The following is a 19,273-nucleotide window of genomic DNA, read 5'->3' on the forward strand; positions in this document are numbered from 1 at the left end:
CATAACCATCTGGACAAATATAATTTTCGTGGAAACATGCATTGATTTACGAGAACTTACAGAAATAATCAAGTTGCAACTTAATAATAATAAGATTAAAGGCTTAGTTGTTACAAATATTTAAAAAAAAACAGTAGGTACTTGGAGTTTCAGATAAAGTATATATCTTTTTTTTCTATGCCTGCGGACGGCAGTCATTGTCTTGACTCGACAACTCTGTGCTTAAGGGCCTTTGCTTATTCTCCTTTTATTTTACTAATTTAAAAAACAAGTTTGTAACTCAAGAATATTTAACATTTTAAAAATAAAACGATTGCTTTGTATTAGAGTATTCTTGATTTAAAACTAGTTATTTCAAAATGGCGTTTTCTTCTTGCTGTTGTTCAGATAGAAATTCGACTCTAAAGGTAATATTTTCAAAGTGCACCTGCGCCTCACAGTATGCTGCACATTTGCTGTTGCCTCACCCAAAATAGGGCAAAAGTTTCTCCAAATTTTAGTTGCGTGTCGCAGGAGGAGGTGGGCGGGGAAGTGCACTTTCCGGAATATTAATCAAATTACTTAGTTTGTAATTAAACATTTTAGGGCAGGTCAAAGATGTGGGTTTGCAATTGCTCGCAAAATTGCTCTTGAAAGCTCGGCTAATTTAAACCTTTTGGGGATAACTAAATTAAATGTTTGTCGTGATATTTGTGTTCTACTAAAGTTTAAGGTAAATACATTGTATATAATAAGGGTTATACAAAACTATTGTAACGAATGTGTTATTCTCGAACACTTCATGTTATAATTTATCATCTCTCATTTGATAATTTCTAGTCAGAAAGCATTTTAAATTTATTTTTATTCACCACTTCAGGTAATTGCATTAATCTTTTCAAACATTAAAAGGGGCGAAACTAAAAATTCAATGAGGCTAATCTAAAAATGCAATATATTGATCAATGATTTATTTTTTTACCCTTCAGGCTTTTTGCAATTTTAAAAGTGTGAAAGTGTGTGTAATAAAGATAGATACGAGTTTTGAAAGGAGTGACAAAAATTTTAAAGTATTTAAGACTCAACTTTATTAGCTTTTAACTATGATAAATGGAGTATATGCTTATTTATGCCTTATAATCACTCTGGCCAATTAGACCTTATGCCTTTAAATTGGCGATGCCCAAACATCTGGCTTGAATTAACCAAGTCATAACCAGAAAAGTATGGGCCGGAGTCATATACACAGTGATTTGTAAAATTATTAAGCCAATTTTCACCCAAACGACGAGACACTCGCTTCCACTCCAAGTAACCCAATTGAGAATCCGCCAGGACCTCGTCCCTGCGCTTCCCCTTCTCCTGCTCCGCAGGTCCTTGGGCAAAGTCAAGGAGGATTGTGTAACTTTTAGCAGTCGGAAGGGTCGGAGGAAGACCGCTTGGGTAATGCCAACTTTCGAATGGGTCGGGCAGCAAATTTGTATTTGCATTTGTCGCACAATCAAATCTCAACAATAAAAACCAGTCACGTTTAAAATGGGCCTTTACTTAAGGCGAAGGCTGAGTACTCTACGTTTTTAAATAATTTTTTTAATATTTATTAGAAATGTAATATAAACAAAAAACAATGGATAGGTTAATATTCTTTGCCATATTAAAAACTAGAGATCTCATAAAAGGTTCAAAAAATATATGTATTTCGGATTTTCTACTTCAAACTAAAGTAAAATTCGTGCATTGAAATGTTTATGCTAGAGGTCTTTTCAAACAAACGCTTGCGTTGGACAGTCTAGAAGATTCTTTTTGTTCTATCCCTATATCCAGAATGAAAGGAATTTCCGATCTGAGTAAAGAGTGCTGGGGAACATTTCGCATTTAAGCCGACCGGAAGTGACAGAGAAAGCTCAGTCAATGTCTCTGCCACGCCTCCGTGGGCGGTGAGATGACTGTCTTTTGTTTGGGCGCACGTCCAATTGCGAAGATTGGGGCAGGACCCTCAGCCATGAAGGATGAAGGATGTTGATGCAGCCAGGCGGACCAACGATAAGCGCTCCCCGGAGGAGACGAGGGAGGCTCACCTTGAGGCTTAAGGCCCCTCTTTCGGATCTGAGCTGGGGCGAATCCGCGCATTTATGGCAATTAAATTTGTCCGTTTCACAAAAGAGCAATGTATCCTCACGATAAATCGAACAGAATGAGGAGCTTTCAAGGTGGCCTCGCCTAATTGAGCATTTAAGATTTTATTTATGTACTTGGCCATAATGGCCATTGCCATCGACTGCAATATCAATATAAAGATTAATAAGATTTGCATCTTTTATTAGGCAACAAGGGGTTAAAAGGATTTATGGTTAATGAAAATAAAAAAAGCGTATATAATATATACAGTAAAAACAAGAAAGAACGCTATAGTCGAGTACCTCGACTATCAGATACCCGTTACTCAGCTAAAGGTATTAAATGAAAATGGAGATATGCAAGCAGCAAATGCGCCACCTACCGGCGGTAGACAGATTTAAGCGTTGTGGGCGTTAGAGTGGGCGTGGCAAAGTTTTTTTTAAATCAATCGATAGGTTTTGACGAGACCAATACATTTAAGTTAAAATTTTTTATCTAGCACGAAAATTGTGGGCGCCACAGGCTTGGGCGGTTTGGGGGCGTTAGAGTGGGCGTGCAAACTTTTTTTTAAATCAATCGATAGGTATTGACGAGACCAATACATTTCAGTTTAAATTTTTTATCTACCATGAAAATTGTGGGCGCCACAGACTTGGGCGGTTTGTGGGCGTTGGAGTGGGCGTGGCACATTCGCGTAATAAACTTGCGCTGCGCTCAAGCCTACGGAGTCTAAATCTGAAATCTCGTTTCTCTATCTTTGATATTTTCCGAGATATCCGCGTTCATATTTACGATTTTTTGAAGTTTGTGGGCGGTTTGTGGGCGGTTTGTGGGCGTTAAAGTGGGCGTGGCAAACTTTTTTTAGGTCAGTCGGTAGGTATTGATGAGAACAATACATTTCAGTTAAAATTTTTGTTCTAGCATCAAAACTGCAGGAGCCACAGTTTTGGGCGGTTTGTGGGCGTTAGAGTGGGCGTGGCACTCTTTTGAAACAAACTTGCGCTGCGCAGGAATCTCAGGAATCTGAACGCCTAGTCCCAGTATTGTAGCTCATAGTTTCCAAGATCTCAGCGTTCATACGGACAGACGGACATGGCTAGATCGACTCGGCTAGTGATCCTGATCAAGAATATATATACTTTATGGGGTCGGTAACGCTTCCTTCTGCCTGTTACATACTTTCCGACGAATCTAGTATACCCTTTTACTCTACGAGTAACGGGTATAAATATGCATTAGGATATTCGGGAAAATAAACGTATTAGTGCCTTTAAAGATTGCGTTTTGGGCACCCAACTTGACCCACCTTTATCAACATAAATTTAGAAAGCACAGCATATACTTGGAATTAAAGTGTTGTTGCTCAAAGATGAATCACTTTAATTGTGGTTTTCATATTAATCATCGAAAAATAATAAATATTTCTTAAAAGTTTAAGTGATTAAAGGATATGCTTCATTAACGCCAACAGTTATCTTTAAGTACTTTGTCAATGCTATCAGTGCTGACCATAACTCATTAGCGAATGAACGAAACCCGCGATAAGCCAATAGCTCCGCCCAAAATTCGCGGGACTACGTATTTCCGGTCCGAAATCGCGACTCAGAAGGCAATGCACCGAACCGGGTGGCGCATTACCTTGGCTTAGTTAGCTTGCAGTTGGAACATTGTTTGCCTTATCGGCGAACTTTCTGCAGCCACAACAAGTCGCAAGGAGAATCGAGGTCGGAGGTTACGGCCTGCACGCCAACCCCGCGAAACTGGGCCATAAATCTGTCCGGTTGTGGCCTTCTTTTTTATTTGGTCATGTCGTGTTGAGCCACGCGAAAGTGCCGCGTAGTCGACATGGGCAAGTCTCGAGGAAATTATTGACAGGGAGTGACAAACCACAGTTGGCAGTTTCCCACAAATCATGTAATTGCAGTGGGTCTTGGAGGAAGTGACTAGAAATTGCTGAGTGGTTTCAAATTGTTGGAGTATAAATGTTTCAAAAGCTGACAAGAGCAAGAAGGTCGACTGAAGTATAGTGCTTCTACTGTAAAATACCATTTACTATATGTGTTGATTAACTTTAGGGCTGTGCGATTACGTACCCACTCGCCCAGTACGAATATTCTTACTAAGAGGTTGCATGAATTACAAGGCGAAAAACTACCACTTTTTAAATAATTCCTCATTGTTAATAAGAATATTTTTTTGTTTAACGATATATTATATCTTATGTATTCAAGTTTGTATTTTAAAATTGCCTTTAATGCGAACGAACTCATCTTCATTAAGAACAAGTGAAAATGTCGCATAATAAAATAAACTTATTTTTAAAACAAATTGAATAAAATTAAACAAGAACAGGAAATCATTGGTAATGCTTCTTTAGTTAGTACACTAAAATTAGATTCAAAAAGAACCTTGATTAGTTTTTTTTGGGTGTGACCATCGCATAGTCTTAGTGTCATATTTTATCTTATCATATATAACATTAATTTAGACCCAGCAATCTGTGAAGAAACTATCAGAAAACAGAAGTGCTTTCTTGTACAAACTATATTTTCCTGCTGCCTTCAAGAATCCCCATTTGCAACCGGAAACCCGACCATTAACCCTTTTCGTATCGCCTTACCTCGTTACAGGTGGACCTCGCTAATTGCCGGTGAGAAAGGGTCAGCGATGCACAGTGCGAACGGGATGTAAAGGATTAGCGCAGTGCAAACAGAGAGCGTGTGAAAAACGAGGAGGACGACAGAGGACGAGGGCTCCACTTTTTCGAGAGCGACTGTTTGGCAGGGAGGCAAGGTGAATCTGTTCCAGCACACCATGTCATCGATCTCGGCGCAGGGCGTGGTCGAGCGAGCCTCCGCCGAGTTGTCCAAGCGGATCAACGGGCTGGGGCTGCGCTCGAAGCACCACCACAGCAGTTCATCCGGTGGTTCTAGTGGTGGCGCCGGCGGAGGCGACTCCGCATCCCCCACCGGGGCCACGCCCACTCCCGCGGCGTCCAGCGGGAAGACATCGGTGATGGAGCGCGTGACGAACGCCCTGTGCGGCGGCGGCAACTCCAACGCCAACTCGGGATCGAATAGCTCCAATAGCAACGCCTCTTCACCGGCTGCCGCTGCTCCTCCGCCCGCCAGCAATGCCAATCCTCCCCAGACGCCGGACAAGCCGTCGCGGGGCAGCAGCCCCTCCAGTCCCGGAGGACTCACCATGCCCGGCGGCCAGTCGCAGGTCCAGAACTCCACACACCACCTCCTGCAACAGCAACAGCAACAGCAGCAGCAGCAACATCTGCAGCTGCAACAGTCGCAGCAGCAACACCTCCAGCTGCAGGCCTCCACGCTGATCAACTCCAACCACCATGTGATGGTGGGTCCCGCCCCGCCCACTGGCATGCCGCTGGGCGCCCCGCCCACGCCCACAGTGAAGTCCATTGCCAAGCAGATGAACATAACCATACCGGGTGGCGGTGGAGTGAATCCCGGATCACCCACTTTCAGCACCATGGGCATGGTGGCGGCCCAGAAGGCGGCGGCCAGTGCCGGCGGAACCCCGCTGCAGCTGAGGAAGCAGCTGCCCAATCCTCACCTGCACCACCCCTACGGAAACATGGGCGTCGTCGGCCAGTCGCCGCTGATCCTCCAGCAGCAGCAGCTCCACCCTCCGCCCATCCACAGCATCGAACAGCTGATGCTGGACGACCGCTTCCTGAGCCGCTTCTTCCAGTACTTCTCCCCCTACGAGAGGCGCGTGCTCGCCCAGGTGTGCGTCAAGTGGCGGGACACACTGTACCGCAGTCCGCGCTACTGGAGCGGCCTGTTGCCCACGCTGCAGTGCCGCGAGCTGCGCCAGATGCCCGGCTGCGATCGCGGCAAGCTCTACAACTCGCTCATCCGGCGCGGATTCCACGCCCTCGGCCTGGTCGGCGCCTCCGACGAGGACGCCCTGGACGTGGTCCACTCCTTCCCGCTCGCCTCCAAGCACGTCCACTCGCTCAGCCTGCGCTGCTCCTCGATCAGCGACCGGGGCCTGGAGACCCTGCTCGACCACCTGCAGGTGAGTTTAGATCTTTACCTATAATATTTTAATTTCTACCAAACTACATTGGTCAATTTCATGAGTAGTTTGGCTATCCAATAATTGGGTAAGGGTAAAGGTCAGTTAGATTGCCTTTTTGACCTTTAAGATTATTGTACTATTAATACTCAACAAAGATTTATGAGTTAGAAATTAGTTTTAAAGCAGTTATCAACAATTCTATCATGTGATAAAATGAAATAGTTTTATGAAATTATTATAAGTATATGTTTAAAAGCTAGATAAAATGAAATATGATGTACTTAAAAATGATTTATCCATAGTATGTTCGATTAGTTCATTGCAAATCAAAAATGTCATTAAAGGTGTCTTTATGTATGCAGTGAATAAAGGATAGCAAATGAGTTTATTGCACTTTTGAGTTTAAAATATATTGTTGCATACTTTTAGACACCTAGAAAGACATTTTTAAGATTAGTAGCACCCCCGGAAGTTTAGTTCGGACAGTTTAATGAGAATTGAACAAAAAATTGTTGTTCTATAAGCTGATTACAAATTTCAATTGTTCTTGCTATAGTTACGAACAATATAATACTTACTATTTATTGCTTTTTTGAAGAGAGTTAATTATGTTTATCAAATCATATTTTTTCAAAACCATTCAGAATCCAAATGTTCATTAAGATTTATCTCGTATAAAATGTAACTGGGCAGACTGAAAAAGTTTGGCAACCGACCGTCGTATCCCTTCGCCCTTGAGTTACCAGCAAAACACTATGTGAACTATGTACATGTATAAACAAAATTCCCGTCTGCACATAAGCTCGAATAATGGGCTGTCGTTTGTTTAAAATGCAAGACAACTTGGCCCGGGGGCAGACGGCAATGCCCGGAAATCTGGCCCCGAAGGCCATCCCAGAGCAACTGCTCCCAGCCTGACAGCCCGGTTTTTGTGGCCCAGCTGCCCTATGCAAACGCCTTTCATTTGGCTCAACATCCGACTTGATTTGCCTTTTTTTTTCATTTCTGAATCCCCCAACGGAGATGAGATCGGAAAATGTCCGAGAGAAAAAGAGAACATTTCGGCTGTGGGCGTTTTGGCCAGTGGCAAGTTGACAGTGGTCAGTCCCGCTTTGGGCCACAACCGAAATAAAATCGCATACACAGAGAAAAATGTATATGACATTAATCATTTTGATGAAATTCAGTAGGAATTCTATCTAGATGCGGGGCCCACTTGCTTTTTGCTCTCTTTATCATTATTGGAGAGTTATGAATATGGCTTTACCATGCAAATATAATATTTTTTAGGCCCTATCTCGATTTTCTTTTCTTTTTTTCCATTTAACAAAAAAAAAACCAAGAAATGCCTATCCTTAATATAAAATTTATATGATTCAATGGTGATAATGATTCTTAATACATTTACTATGTCAGTGTCAAATTTTTTCAGTGCGGATTATTCAATGTTTTTCATTTTGCCATATGCACATCAAATATTTTTTCAGTGCACGAATCTGTGCGCTGGTTAACGAAATGCAAACTATTTTCATTTTATTTCGGGACTTCTTGTGCCGCGCGCCAGAGAAATGAAACGTGTCAGAGCTGAAAGTGTGTCATCGCCTGGCGAATGTGGCCAAAACATAGTGCTGCCCCTTTCGTCACTCGACTGCCAGCATAATGAATTGATGCGATCAATTTCAGATGCAAATCACATCAAAGCCCCGTCATAAATTTCATTTAATTTAGCCTATTATTTTGTTGCGCTAATTTGAGCGAAATGTGCGAGTAACTCAATCGAAAGCACTCACAATGCATTCATAATTTCTACGCTCCGCCAGGTGAATCTTTTATGAGATGCGCTCGAGTTGCGGGCCATTAGCTTTTGTTTTGGGGCGAAATTCCACATTTTATTAGAATGAAAGCAGAAAAGCATGACCTGAAATTTTCACGGAATTTATTACTTAAAAAAAGTATTTGTTTTGGAAAAAACTTCAAGAAAATTCGAAGTAAAATTTAATTATATTTATAAATACATAAGTAAATACTTAAGTAACTTTCGATGCTTCAACAAAAGTTTCCATAAATGATATGCGATTTTTAGAAGTATTAATGTTATTTGTCTTTGATAAAAAACCTCTTTAAATGTGTTGTATTATTATTGGTTATTATCATGGTTACTTTGATTGGATTTTTTTCTATGAGCTTCAAGGCACAGCTCGAAGCTCTCATTCACACCACCCATCGCTACCCATCCCGAATAACCAAAATAAGCCATTACTTCTTGCTTGGTTATTCCACTCGTTTTGTCTTTATTAGTGCTTTCCCACTGATTTCATCTTTTTCGGTTTGCCGGACTGCCTCAATAATCCCGAGCTACCCCAATCGAATTTCGACGAACAAGTGGGGAGCTTAATTGATGGCCAACTGTGGTGAGGGCCCCGGGCGAACTAATCCATTCATTTCATGGACCAATCCCGAGCAATCTGGGAACCTAATCCACCAGGGGCCCAGCATGGGTCACCGGAAATGGCCCAATCCCACACACACACAGACTGAGCAAATGTAAACAAAAATATACACACACACACTCAAGCGGAGCCAGTAAAGTGGATAATGTTGGGGAACTGGATGCGGCCAAGTCCTCTATGGAGCAGCATTCTACATGAATTTGCGGTCCTGTCAGCTCAGTCAGTCACACACTCATTGAGTAGATTGCCTTCGCCACACACACAACGCCCAACCCCACCCTGTCCCTTTGATTTTGATGGTATTTGTTTATTGGGGTGATCCTTTTCTAATAAATAATTGCATATTTCAGAGGTAATTTTTATAATATTGTTTATTTTCGATATTGTACATCTTTGCGTTGGTAAAAGGGGTTATTAAAAGTCAAAGCAAGTTATATATATTTATACCTTCAAGACCGTCGATATTAAATGGGAAGTTTTGGTCTAATTAGTTTTTCCAATATCATAGAAAAGAAGAGAAAATCAGGAAATGCGAATGAGTGATTTCTTTTCAGACTAAACCAATGTCTATAAATGTAAATATTATTTTTGCAATTTCAAAGAAGAATTATTTAGATTTCCACTTTTTTAAATGCTCTATAAAATATTTTTAAATAATTATTTTCAAGTAACTTGATCTTTGTATGGGATATGTCTACAGATTAAACATTTACGTCATTTTCCTGAGTTTGTGAGTTTTCCAATATTGAGAACATAAAGTTTCAGGGATTCAAAAAAAAGTAAAACTCTAATGTAAAGAACAAATTAAAGCAATTGTGGAAAGAAAAAACACCGAAACCTACTCAAGCTTCTTAAACACTCCGCTAACAGGAAGACAGACATATGATAAAGGTCGTAACTTTGAGTAAATTCCTGCACACGCAGGTCCACCCTGGGGTGCATACGTCACTCAGGACTCGGGACTCGGGACTGCTGATGTCAGAATTAATCCACTGCGAATGCATGTCATGTTTATGAGCCTAGTTCCATTGCCAGGGTCTGAAAATCCAGATGAATGTGGGCTTGTGTGCGCAGGAAGCGCCAACGAATGGTTTGATTGCAAATTGTTGTCGCTGGCGATGTCGACAACAATGACACACTGGGGACAAGTTGGGTTCGCCGTGATGCGAGCGGATCAACCGCAATGGGCTCAGGAATTTGACCTTGGGGACTCTGCGGAAAGTGCATGTGAGCTGCCCATTCGAAATTTCCCCATTTCCCGGAAAGCCCTCAACATGCAACGCGAAATTAATGCTAGTTACTGCTGCTGCGACGGAAATGCGGCGACTTTCCTGCATTCCTATACATATTTAATGGCAAATACACTGCAGTCGCCTCGGGCGAGTATATGCGATTTCCGCATTGCCGCTCCGAAGTTTCCACTCCAGACCTCAGCGAGGGGGCTTCGAAGAGGGTCCGAGGACCGGAGCTCGTTGAACCCAACCCCATTGACCCACAAAGTTATGCTACGCTCTCTCACCTCTGGCTATTTAAACGCGCATTCCATTTCAGCTGCAATTGCGAAATTAAATTGCCCACTTTGTTTTAAATTCCATCTTTGCCTCTCTTTTGAGGGATTATGTTTTATTTAATGCGCCTGATATTCACAGAATAAAGTAGCCTGCCATTTATGTGTTTTGCCACAAAATGCAATTGCCGCACAAAATTAAACAGAATATGAAATTATGGTGTCATTTTGAGAAATAAGCTGTCTAAATAACAATGGCTTTGTTGGTAATATATACAAATAGGTAGAAAATATAACAGTATAACTAAAAGGAAGCTTATTAGGCATGCAGAAACATGCATTATTTAAAGAGTGAATGTGGAATTGGTTAAAATAAAATATTCCATTATGTGGCGAAAACAGAGAAAACACGTTTTATAACTTTTAAGTACAAATATGTGAATGATTCTAGTTAGTTTAACTTACTTAAATGCAAAAATATCGACACAGCCAATACTGTACCAATCGAATCTATCGAAATACTATCGATCGATTTGCAGCTCTACAATTTAAGTTAAAAGCATCTTCTCTTTCGGATAAGGCCAACCAAGAGCTGTCATCGTCCCACAGCAAACCTCAGAAACCGAGGCCAAAACACTGGAAAACTTTATCCGGCTAAATAGTCACACATCCGGGCATGTATGTGCCTCCATTAGCATTTCATTGTGGAGCTCTCCCTTGCGTGGTTGACTTTTCCTATCGATTTTGACTACCGCCGACACATGGTACCGAAAAAAGTTTCCCTTGGCTGCGGCTACGTGTTTTCTGCTTTGTGTGAGTTAGCCAGGGGGAAAAAGTTCCACAATTGTCCATAAAAACAAAATACGGAACAAGGGGAAAGGAAAAATCTAAACAACAACCGAGCATTTACCATTCATAATGAAGTCATGCCAAAGGCTTGGCTGGTTGTTGGGCTTCCTTTGCTTTCTGCTGATTGTTGGCAAAGTTAACCGATGTACAGAATCCAATTACTGGCCTTGTATACTCAACACATCCGTAATTAGACCATTTAATTCGCTAATGAGTTGGATCCCTGCTTTTAATTTATGCAGCCTTCCTTTGGTCACTAATAAGAACCTCAGCTGCGATTAGAATTCTGAAAGGGTTGGGGGTCTCTAAATAGCTGTTTGCAGAACATCTTATTCTTTATTCCGAAAATAATAATAAATGGTTCTTATTCATGATATTACAAAAAATGTATAAAAGTAGTATTTGCTTCTAACGCTAAAACAAAGTTTTTATGAAAATTGAATTTATTGGCATTTCGTGCTGAAAAAAAATAAATTGCTTGCTTGCTTTGTACGTTTCGTTTAGGATCGCATCGATTAGGATTAGAACTTGAAAAAGTTAAGGCAATCCTATGTTTTTTCAGAATGTTGCTAATGCTATATGCTACTAAGAAGAAATAATAATAATATAATAAAAATTATTTTAAACATACAACCAGTTATTTCATGCTGTTTATTGTTATTACTTCCTGCATTTCATTGCCCTTTCGTGCTGAGGAAAAGTAAGTTGATCCAAAACGAACGTAGGATGGATTAAATTTGATTTATTACACGGACTCACGGGCATTCGCATTAGGGATTCGGATTAAATTGGTATCTTGCTGTTTTAGCTGTTTACGTTTTGTTATTTCTCGTGCTTTGCGTCAACAATATAAATAATTGTTGTTCGGCCGCGGGAGTGTTGAATTGTTCCCACCTAATGCGTTTTGTGTGTGACCATCCTTGGGATTTTCATTTTTATATCGTGCTTCCGGCTGCATTTGCTGTTTATTATCGCCTTTGTTGCCCTGTTTCCGGTTTTGCGGAAGGGGAAATGGGTTGAAATCGAGGGTTCCAACAACAATGGCCGCTATATCCCGACACAATGTCTGCCACTCGAATGGGGTCGCCTCCATCGAGATGTTATGTGTTTTTCTCGCTTTTACTTCCTCGACAATGTTTTGCTCTTGAAAAGGTCAAAGTTTATCCCGTTACAGGGATTTAAATGGCTTGTATAGCGCGTGGAAAAATTATATCGAGCTGGCTAGAAAAGTTTTCCCAGCTTTGTTGACTCGTAAATCTGGGCATCAAAAGTTGGGAGCACTGCAATTTAATTTAATTTCAATGGATTCCCATTCCTTCACGGTGTTATATGGCTGCACCACCAGGTGGCACCTGTAATTTGTTTGGATCTCCGTGGTCGGGCTTTCCATTCAATTTTCCCGCATTCACGCACACTATCCAAAAAATAGAGAGAGATTCGGGATGCAATTTTCCGTGTTTTGTTTACGGTCCACCGAATGATATATGGTGTAAATGCGAAAACCCAATTAGGCTTATAGCCTTTGGACATTCTGTAGTGGACCTGGTCTGGGAGGCACTTAATTGCATTCCTTAAACTTCACCAATTAATTAGAACTTCTTTAATTACTTTGCTCAATTTACTTACAAAGAAACATGGCACAATTAAGCACCAATTTTCGTGGTCAAAGATTTAATTATGTGGCAATTCGAAATGTTCTTTAGCAGATGCTTAATAAGTAAGCCCACCTGAGTTGTATACCATATTGATACATATACATTTATATTTGTTTTATGTAAAAATATATGCACAGAGGTATTTTCGTTTTGATATTTTTCACTCGCCTGCGATTGGCCTTTATTTTTTTCTCGTCAAGTGTCAACGTTTATGAACGCTGTGAAATGTCCAAAAGTATTTTAGAATTCATCGGGCGGCAGATCATAAAAACATTTGACGGTTTGACGACAGAACAGTCACCCTTTTAGACGAATATAGCAAATTTTAGACAAGAGAATCGGAACCAAACTGAAGGATTTTTGAAGTAATATCAAAAATTTCTCAGTCATGTGAAAAGATGTTCAGAATCTTCTAATTTTTAAATCAGCAAGTTCATTGCCAAAAATAATGACACAGCTCTTGCAAAGTAAAAGTGATCTAAAAGTGTTTTGAAAAACTTTTTCACTTTTGACTATGTTTTTTAAAATTACATAGCTTAAGACTAGGTGCAGACTTTCCAATATTTTGTAATAACAAATTTATTTTGAGTTGGTTGGAGAGGATTCTCTCAGCAGTTAAACATATACTTACGTATTTGTAAATAATAATGTATCATAATCTATCGCAACGGAAACATGACTGCAAGCTCTTACTGCAATTCGAAATATTTTCCAACGAAAATCATTTGTTTACAATTGGTTTTGTGAATTGTGTTTACCAAAATATTTAAACGTAATTGTTTTTATTATTCTCGCCATTAAATTCGTCATTTATTACATTCCTAAAGAGGTATTCTAGAAATAATGAATAAACAATAAACAATAGTGAATCATTTTTAAGGTTAAAACTATAATTATGTAACTTTAGTTACCGTGTTTGAGTAAACTCTTCTCCATAAGTAATACTTAGCATTATTTTATTAGTATTTAAGACGAACCCTTTGATTATTTTACTCTTAAAGAAATAAACTGTTTAAAATTGATTCTTATTAGTCCCTAAATAATATACTTTACTCCAAACCCGTTTTTTCAGTAAATCTTTTTTTTTGAGTGACAGTTAAAGTAAGAGTTTGCTATCGGTCCGCAAAACTAAGCCTGTCGTTAAATCAAATCCGTTTTCTTGACTTTTATAATTTATCTGAGCGAGAAACAATAGTACACTGCTGATGCTGTTGCCTAGATTTAATTATTGCGTAACCTGACTTTTGAAATCAGCTGATAAATCACTTGATAAATACTTAACTCCCGAGTAAGGCTTCAGAATCCCAAGTTTCCCTAACAGGGACTTTATTTGTCCGAGAAAGCGTTCCTTAATCATATACGATTTTTTAATAAAACCCCGTGGATAAAGTATCTTTGATGTGGCTTGTAATATGTGTACCCATTCCTTGCAGAGTCTGTTTGAACTGGAGCTGGCTGGCTGCAACGAGGTGACCGAGGCGGGGCTGTGGGCGTGTCTGACGCCCCGAATCGTGTCCCTGTCCTTGGCGGACTGCATCAACATCGCGGACGAGGCGGTGGGCGCGGTGGCCCAGCTGCTGCCCTCCCTCTACGAGTTCTCGCTGCAGGCAAGTCCAGATTGATGGGGATCCCCCCCACCCCTCGAATCGAATTAATTGAATCTCCTCTCGGTCCCAACAGGCTTACCACGTCACGGACGCGGCACTCGGCTACTTCTCGCCCAAACAGAGCCACAGCCTCAGCATCCTGCGACTGCAGTCGTGCTGGGAACTAACCAACCATGGCATCGTTAATATCGGTAAGCGACACTTTGCCCCCTGCCAATTAATCAAATAACATGTGGGACGAATTGGGGGATCCAATTTATCCCACAAACTGCACGGAGAAAAAGTGTGCAAGCTCAATATGACTAAGATTTTTAAATAACTACCATGACAGAGTGGAAAATATTTCACTTATGGATAGGTTTACATGATATCCCTATAAAATCGATTTAATATTCGATATATAACATATTAAGCTGCATTTTAGTTAGGAAACAAAGTAGGGGATTTTAAAATACTTGACTTGCAGAGACTTAGATCCAGCCTAGCTTAACTATTTTACTTTAAAAGAAATTCATAATTTAAAGTGATCTGAATTTATTATTTTGGTTTCAAAATTGGTATAAAGAGATATGTAGCTATGTGCTATTAAGTAATATTTATTAATGTTATTTAAAATTATATAATTGAAAAAGCTATTATTCAAAAAAATACTACTGCAAATTATATTTATTTTCGGTGTGTGTGAAAAATGGAAAAGCTTTCGTTTCGCCACACAATCAGAATTGTTGAGCGATGGCAAGAGCCATTTCCATCGGTTGTAAGGTAATGTTTAATTCAGAAATGTGGATAACTGGGTGGACTGCTCGTGTAATGATGTTCCTCATATCCGTGCTAATAGTGGTTCGAAAAAACTGTGCAGGATATCCTCCGGGAGTGTGCCAATGGGAGCCCGAGTTGTAAGAGAAATGCGAACATAACATGGCAAACGAAATGGGGATCCTATTCCTCACGGGTTTGTCCTGCTTCCGAAAACGGGTGTCTTTGGGCCCTCGTCATCAAGTCTAAACATTGCACTCAACTAATTGAAACTTTTTGTGGGACACTTTTTGTTGGATGCTGTTTCCTGGCAAACGAAGTAACCAGCTATTTTTACATCCTTTGACGTTACATCGCAAAATAACCCTTTTCACTCGCAAATTGGCAGGGTCCAGTCCTCAGAGTTCTACTTTTGGCCACTTTTCTGCAGCCAGCGATATGAAATACCATGCAAACAAAACATATGAATGTAAATAAGAGGTTTATTCCGAAATATAGTCGCGGTGAAAAGAGAAATCTAAATAAAAATGTCCCTGGAGTGGTTTAAGAGAAGTTCTGAACAAATACATGAAATGGTCAAAAAAGCCCATAAATAAATAAGCCAAAAAAATAAAATCCATATAGGATTTGTTTTGGTGTTGCGGAAATGGGAAAAATACTTTTTTGGTTAGCCATGTTACACGAAAATAAATGACAAGCTACATATTAAATATTTTTAAATCCCAAAAAAGGTAAATAACTTTGACCGTTCTAAATCCTTTACCTAAATCTTATTTTACTGCTTTACAAAATAAATAAATTAAACAAAGCGTTAATTTTTATTTAAAATATTTTTTATTTTCATCCCAGATAATCTTTTAAAAAAATAACAGATAAATAATGTCAAAAATGCCATTGAAAAATGTTTTTTCATGTTGCTATTTACCTTTGTTAAAAGCAATGTTTGTACATTTTATATGCCGAGAACTATTCGATAAAGCTGGTGTTTTCCAAGCCCAAAGCCACTACAACTGGCGCCTTTTTCGTGGTACACATCCTCCGGATAAACTTGGCCATAAACCACTTTAATTGACGGCCACATTGCCTCGCAGCTGAGAAATTTTAAGGCGTGCTTAGGGGCATTTTCAGGCGCCGGAACGTAAACTCATTTAATATGCGATCGACAGGGCTGGCAAACATAAACCCCAGCCACTTGAGGAGGGTTAAGGGTTGAAGGGTTGGAGGTCGAGGGGCTGGCAGTTTTCGCTTTGCCTATGCACGCTGCTTTGACCTTTGACGACGCCCACCTGAGTCCTGAGTTCCAGGAGCTGCCACTTCAGTCTGCTTGGAGGGGGAGAGGGGGCTTGGGTTTTGGGGGAAAACTTTGCAATCAATTTCATGGCACGTCATTTTCTTTTCCAACCATTCATGTTCACCTTTCCCTTTCCCACCGCATCAGCACAGTCGAAGGGCAGCCTTTTTCCTATCCTCGTCATACATTGCGCCACAAATTAAGCTGCAGGTTGCTGCAGGCGCCCAGGTAGATGGCTTCCCTGGAATGGATTTCCACCCTTTTCCACCCGCTTTTCCTTTGCATTTCCCAGCTCCTACGGCTTCAGCAGTTAACCAGCCAGATTTCTGGCTGCGGAGCTGCGCATCGAAATCGAATTATCGCAGTTCACTGATCACCGATGCGGCTGCAGTCGCAGTTTTCCTCGCAGGATGTGGTGGGTGGTCTTTTGACACTGATTTTCACAGATACACCTGCAAAGATAATCCTGCTGAAGTCTGAGACTTATAGAAATACATATTAAGCCATAAATATTCAACAAAGTAAGGTTTAAAAAAGATATTTAGCCATCCGCTTAAAAACGTTTTGATTTGAACTTCTGAAATCATAAAAAGATTACCTTTAAGAAATGGTAGAATTTGTTTCTATTTATTTTATTGAAAGTTAAATCAATAATATTTCTTTCCTTTTTATATATTTATATTAAACATAAGCTCATTAAATAAATGCCAATAACTCTTCATCATAAATCCCTTCTTTTCTCTTAAACTTTTAATCTGAAAAGGGCTGCAAAATAAACAACCCAACTATGAGTTTTTCAGCTTAGGAAAACATGAATATTTATAAAATATTAAAACAGATAAACAACCGCTGTGCTGGGCATATTTTGTGCGTCTGCAAACAGCTTGATGGATGAGGGGAGCCTTTAAAGCCCGAAAATCCAGTAGCAAAAGTATAAAAGCATATTACACATCCGCCCCGTATAACAAAGATTGGCTTCGATTCTCTGTCTGTCTGTGTCTGTTTTTGTGTTTGTGTTTATATTTGAGTAGGGCGGGGGGAGGTGGGCGTGGCTTACGGTTCGAGAGGTCACAAGCAAACAGGCGCCATGTTTAATGGCGGCATTCTGTATAAATTGCAGCCCAATCATAAACTGTTCGCCCAGCAAGCATAAACAAGTCAACAAAAAAAAGGGAATCAAATAGGTGTGAGAATATAATAAAGGCACGAGTAAATTTAAGCCTGCAATTATTTATTTTACGATTTAATTTAAGTGACCGCATTTCGAAAATGCATGTTTAATTAATCGCCATTCAAAGGCCTCGAAAACCCTTAACACTCAATACTCGAAGGACCATTTAATCATTTATTTATTTCCACTTTAATTGCAGCGCATATTTAATATGCACATGAATGCAATTTGCCAATCAGTTTTAAAGCCAATGGGCTTAATTAAAGGTAAAAATAAAATATAAATATAGGGTGGGTTCATAGATAAAATAAGAATACAATTTTATAAATAAGAAAAGTTTTTTTAAATACAGAGTGGTTCGGTTTTCTGTGTTTTAGGTGCAGAATTAAAATCTAGCTTTACTGCCTGGCTAACACAATATGGTATCCAAAGCTTACCCTAAGTTTAAAACTCGCATTTAAGGCGCAACCTCCTTCAGTTGGCAGCAACTTGCAGTCTGAACCGTTCTCAGAAGTTGGCTAAGCCCGCTCACAGTTTCCAGTTTTCAGCTGCCTGGCGCTGAACTTTTTCCCCGGCGGTGGCTAAACTTTTAATAACAACTCCCAGTCCGTTTCCGCTGCCCGGCGGCCATGAAAACTGCCGTCACGGGGCCAAATGGCACTGCCTGTGGTGCTTATCACAACATCGAGAAGCCATTTAGCTAATTGCATTTGGCATCTAATTGAATTGGGCCAGGCTCCAGGTTCACTTTCGGAGTGATGGCTCCACTCACGGGAGACAGCGAGGGCTCAGTCCGCCTGGCACTCGGCCAGAGCCATTTTTATGGGCCATGTCAGCACTGGGGGAAAATCATATCACTACATTGGATATGTCTTTAATAATATAGATTATTAAGGATTAGATAGAAGAATTCTTTTTAATTTTAACAGCAGTATTAACTAGAATTAACGATGCATTCTAAGATAAACTATCGTTTTGCCAACGTTATACCTTCTGATACTACAAAATTGTTTACTCGCTGACTCCATTTATTTTAAAAAGGGCCTACAGCTCAAAATTCTTTTAGAATTTAATATATAATAATGTTTAGGCTAACTTTTCAAATATGTCCAGTCAGTGAGTCAAAAATCAAAAATATATCTTAAGGTATTTGGCAAATTGATGAAGTATTTTTATCTGAAAAATTATACATTCTCTTATATGTTAAGATTAAAAAAAGACAACCAAGGATTGATTTTGATTTACTACAACGATAAAATCTCTTTTTTTAATGTGACAGAATGGTATATTTATTTTTCCACAAAATATATTTCCTTTCCAAGTGGCTATGAAATTGCTGGCCAGAATCATTTTGTATACCCTTTGACAGGGCTATAAAATAAATGGGAGCTGTCCAATTTGTCATACTGACCAGTTTTTATGTACCATTTTTCTCCGTGAATGGCTAATATACTTTTTTTGGCTTGCGACATGTGGCTGCGACTTTAGTTGCTACTTCGGGATTTGAATGCGAGGTGACACATCATTTGGCACGCAATCCGCAATCCGCCAAGCGGAACCGGAAGAGCGGCTGTTTGAGTGGCTGAATGACTGACTGACTGACTGACACATTGACAAGGCGCCCTTGCTGGCCGCGTCGTTAATTGCCGGCGAGGTCGTTCAACCGGGCGTATGCGTGATTTATGAGTTCGCACGTGAACGAGCGAACATCGCGAATGCGAATTGAGGATTGCGAATCGCGAGTGGCGAAACGTAAGCGAAACAATGAACAAGTTAATCTCCCATTAATTAACAGTGTCAACAGAAATGCCGCCTTTCATTTAGCAGAGCCCGGGCG

The 19,273-nt window shown here is 40.1% G+C and overlaps 1 protein-coding gene across 1 annotated transcript in view; it reads left to right on the plus strand.

The window, feature by feature from the left end:
- LOC119552958 (F-box/LRR-repeat protein 16) overlaps positions 1-19,273 on the plus strand; it is a 37,877-nt gene that overhangs the window by 2,707 nt on the left and 15,897 nt on the right. Inside the window, exons 2-4 of the mRNA XM_037862941.1 lie at positions 4,728-6,147; positions 14,045-14,218; positions 14,292-14,409. Of these exons, the coding sequence (XP_037718869.1) occupies positions 4,912-6,147; positions 14,045-14,218; positions 14,292-14,409 (1,528 nt within the window). The 5' untranslated portion in view covers positions 4,728-4,911. The remainder of the gene's footprint in view (positions 1-4,727; positions 6,148-14,044; positions 14,219-14,291; positions 14,410-19,273) is intronic.

Source organism: Drosophila subpulchrella, chromosome 3L, assembly GCF_014743375.2.
Source record: "Drosophila subpulchrella strain 33 F10 #4 breed RU33 chromosome 3L, RU_Dsub_v1.1 Primary Assembly, whole genome shotgun sequence".
NCBI classification, from domain to species: Eukaryota; Metazoa; Arthropoda; class Insecta; order Diptera; family Drosophilidae; genus Drosophila; species Drosophila subpulchrella.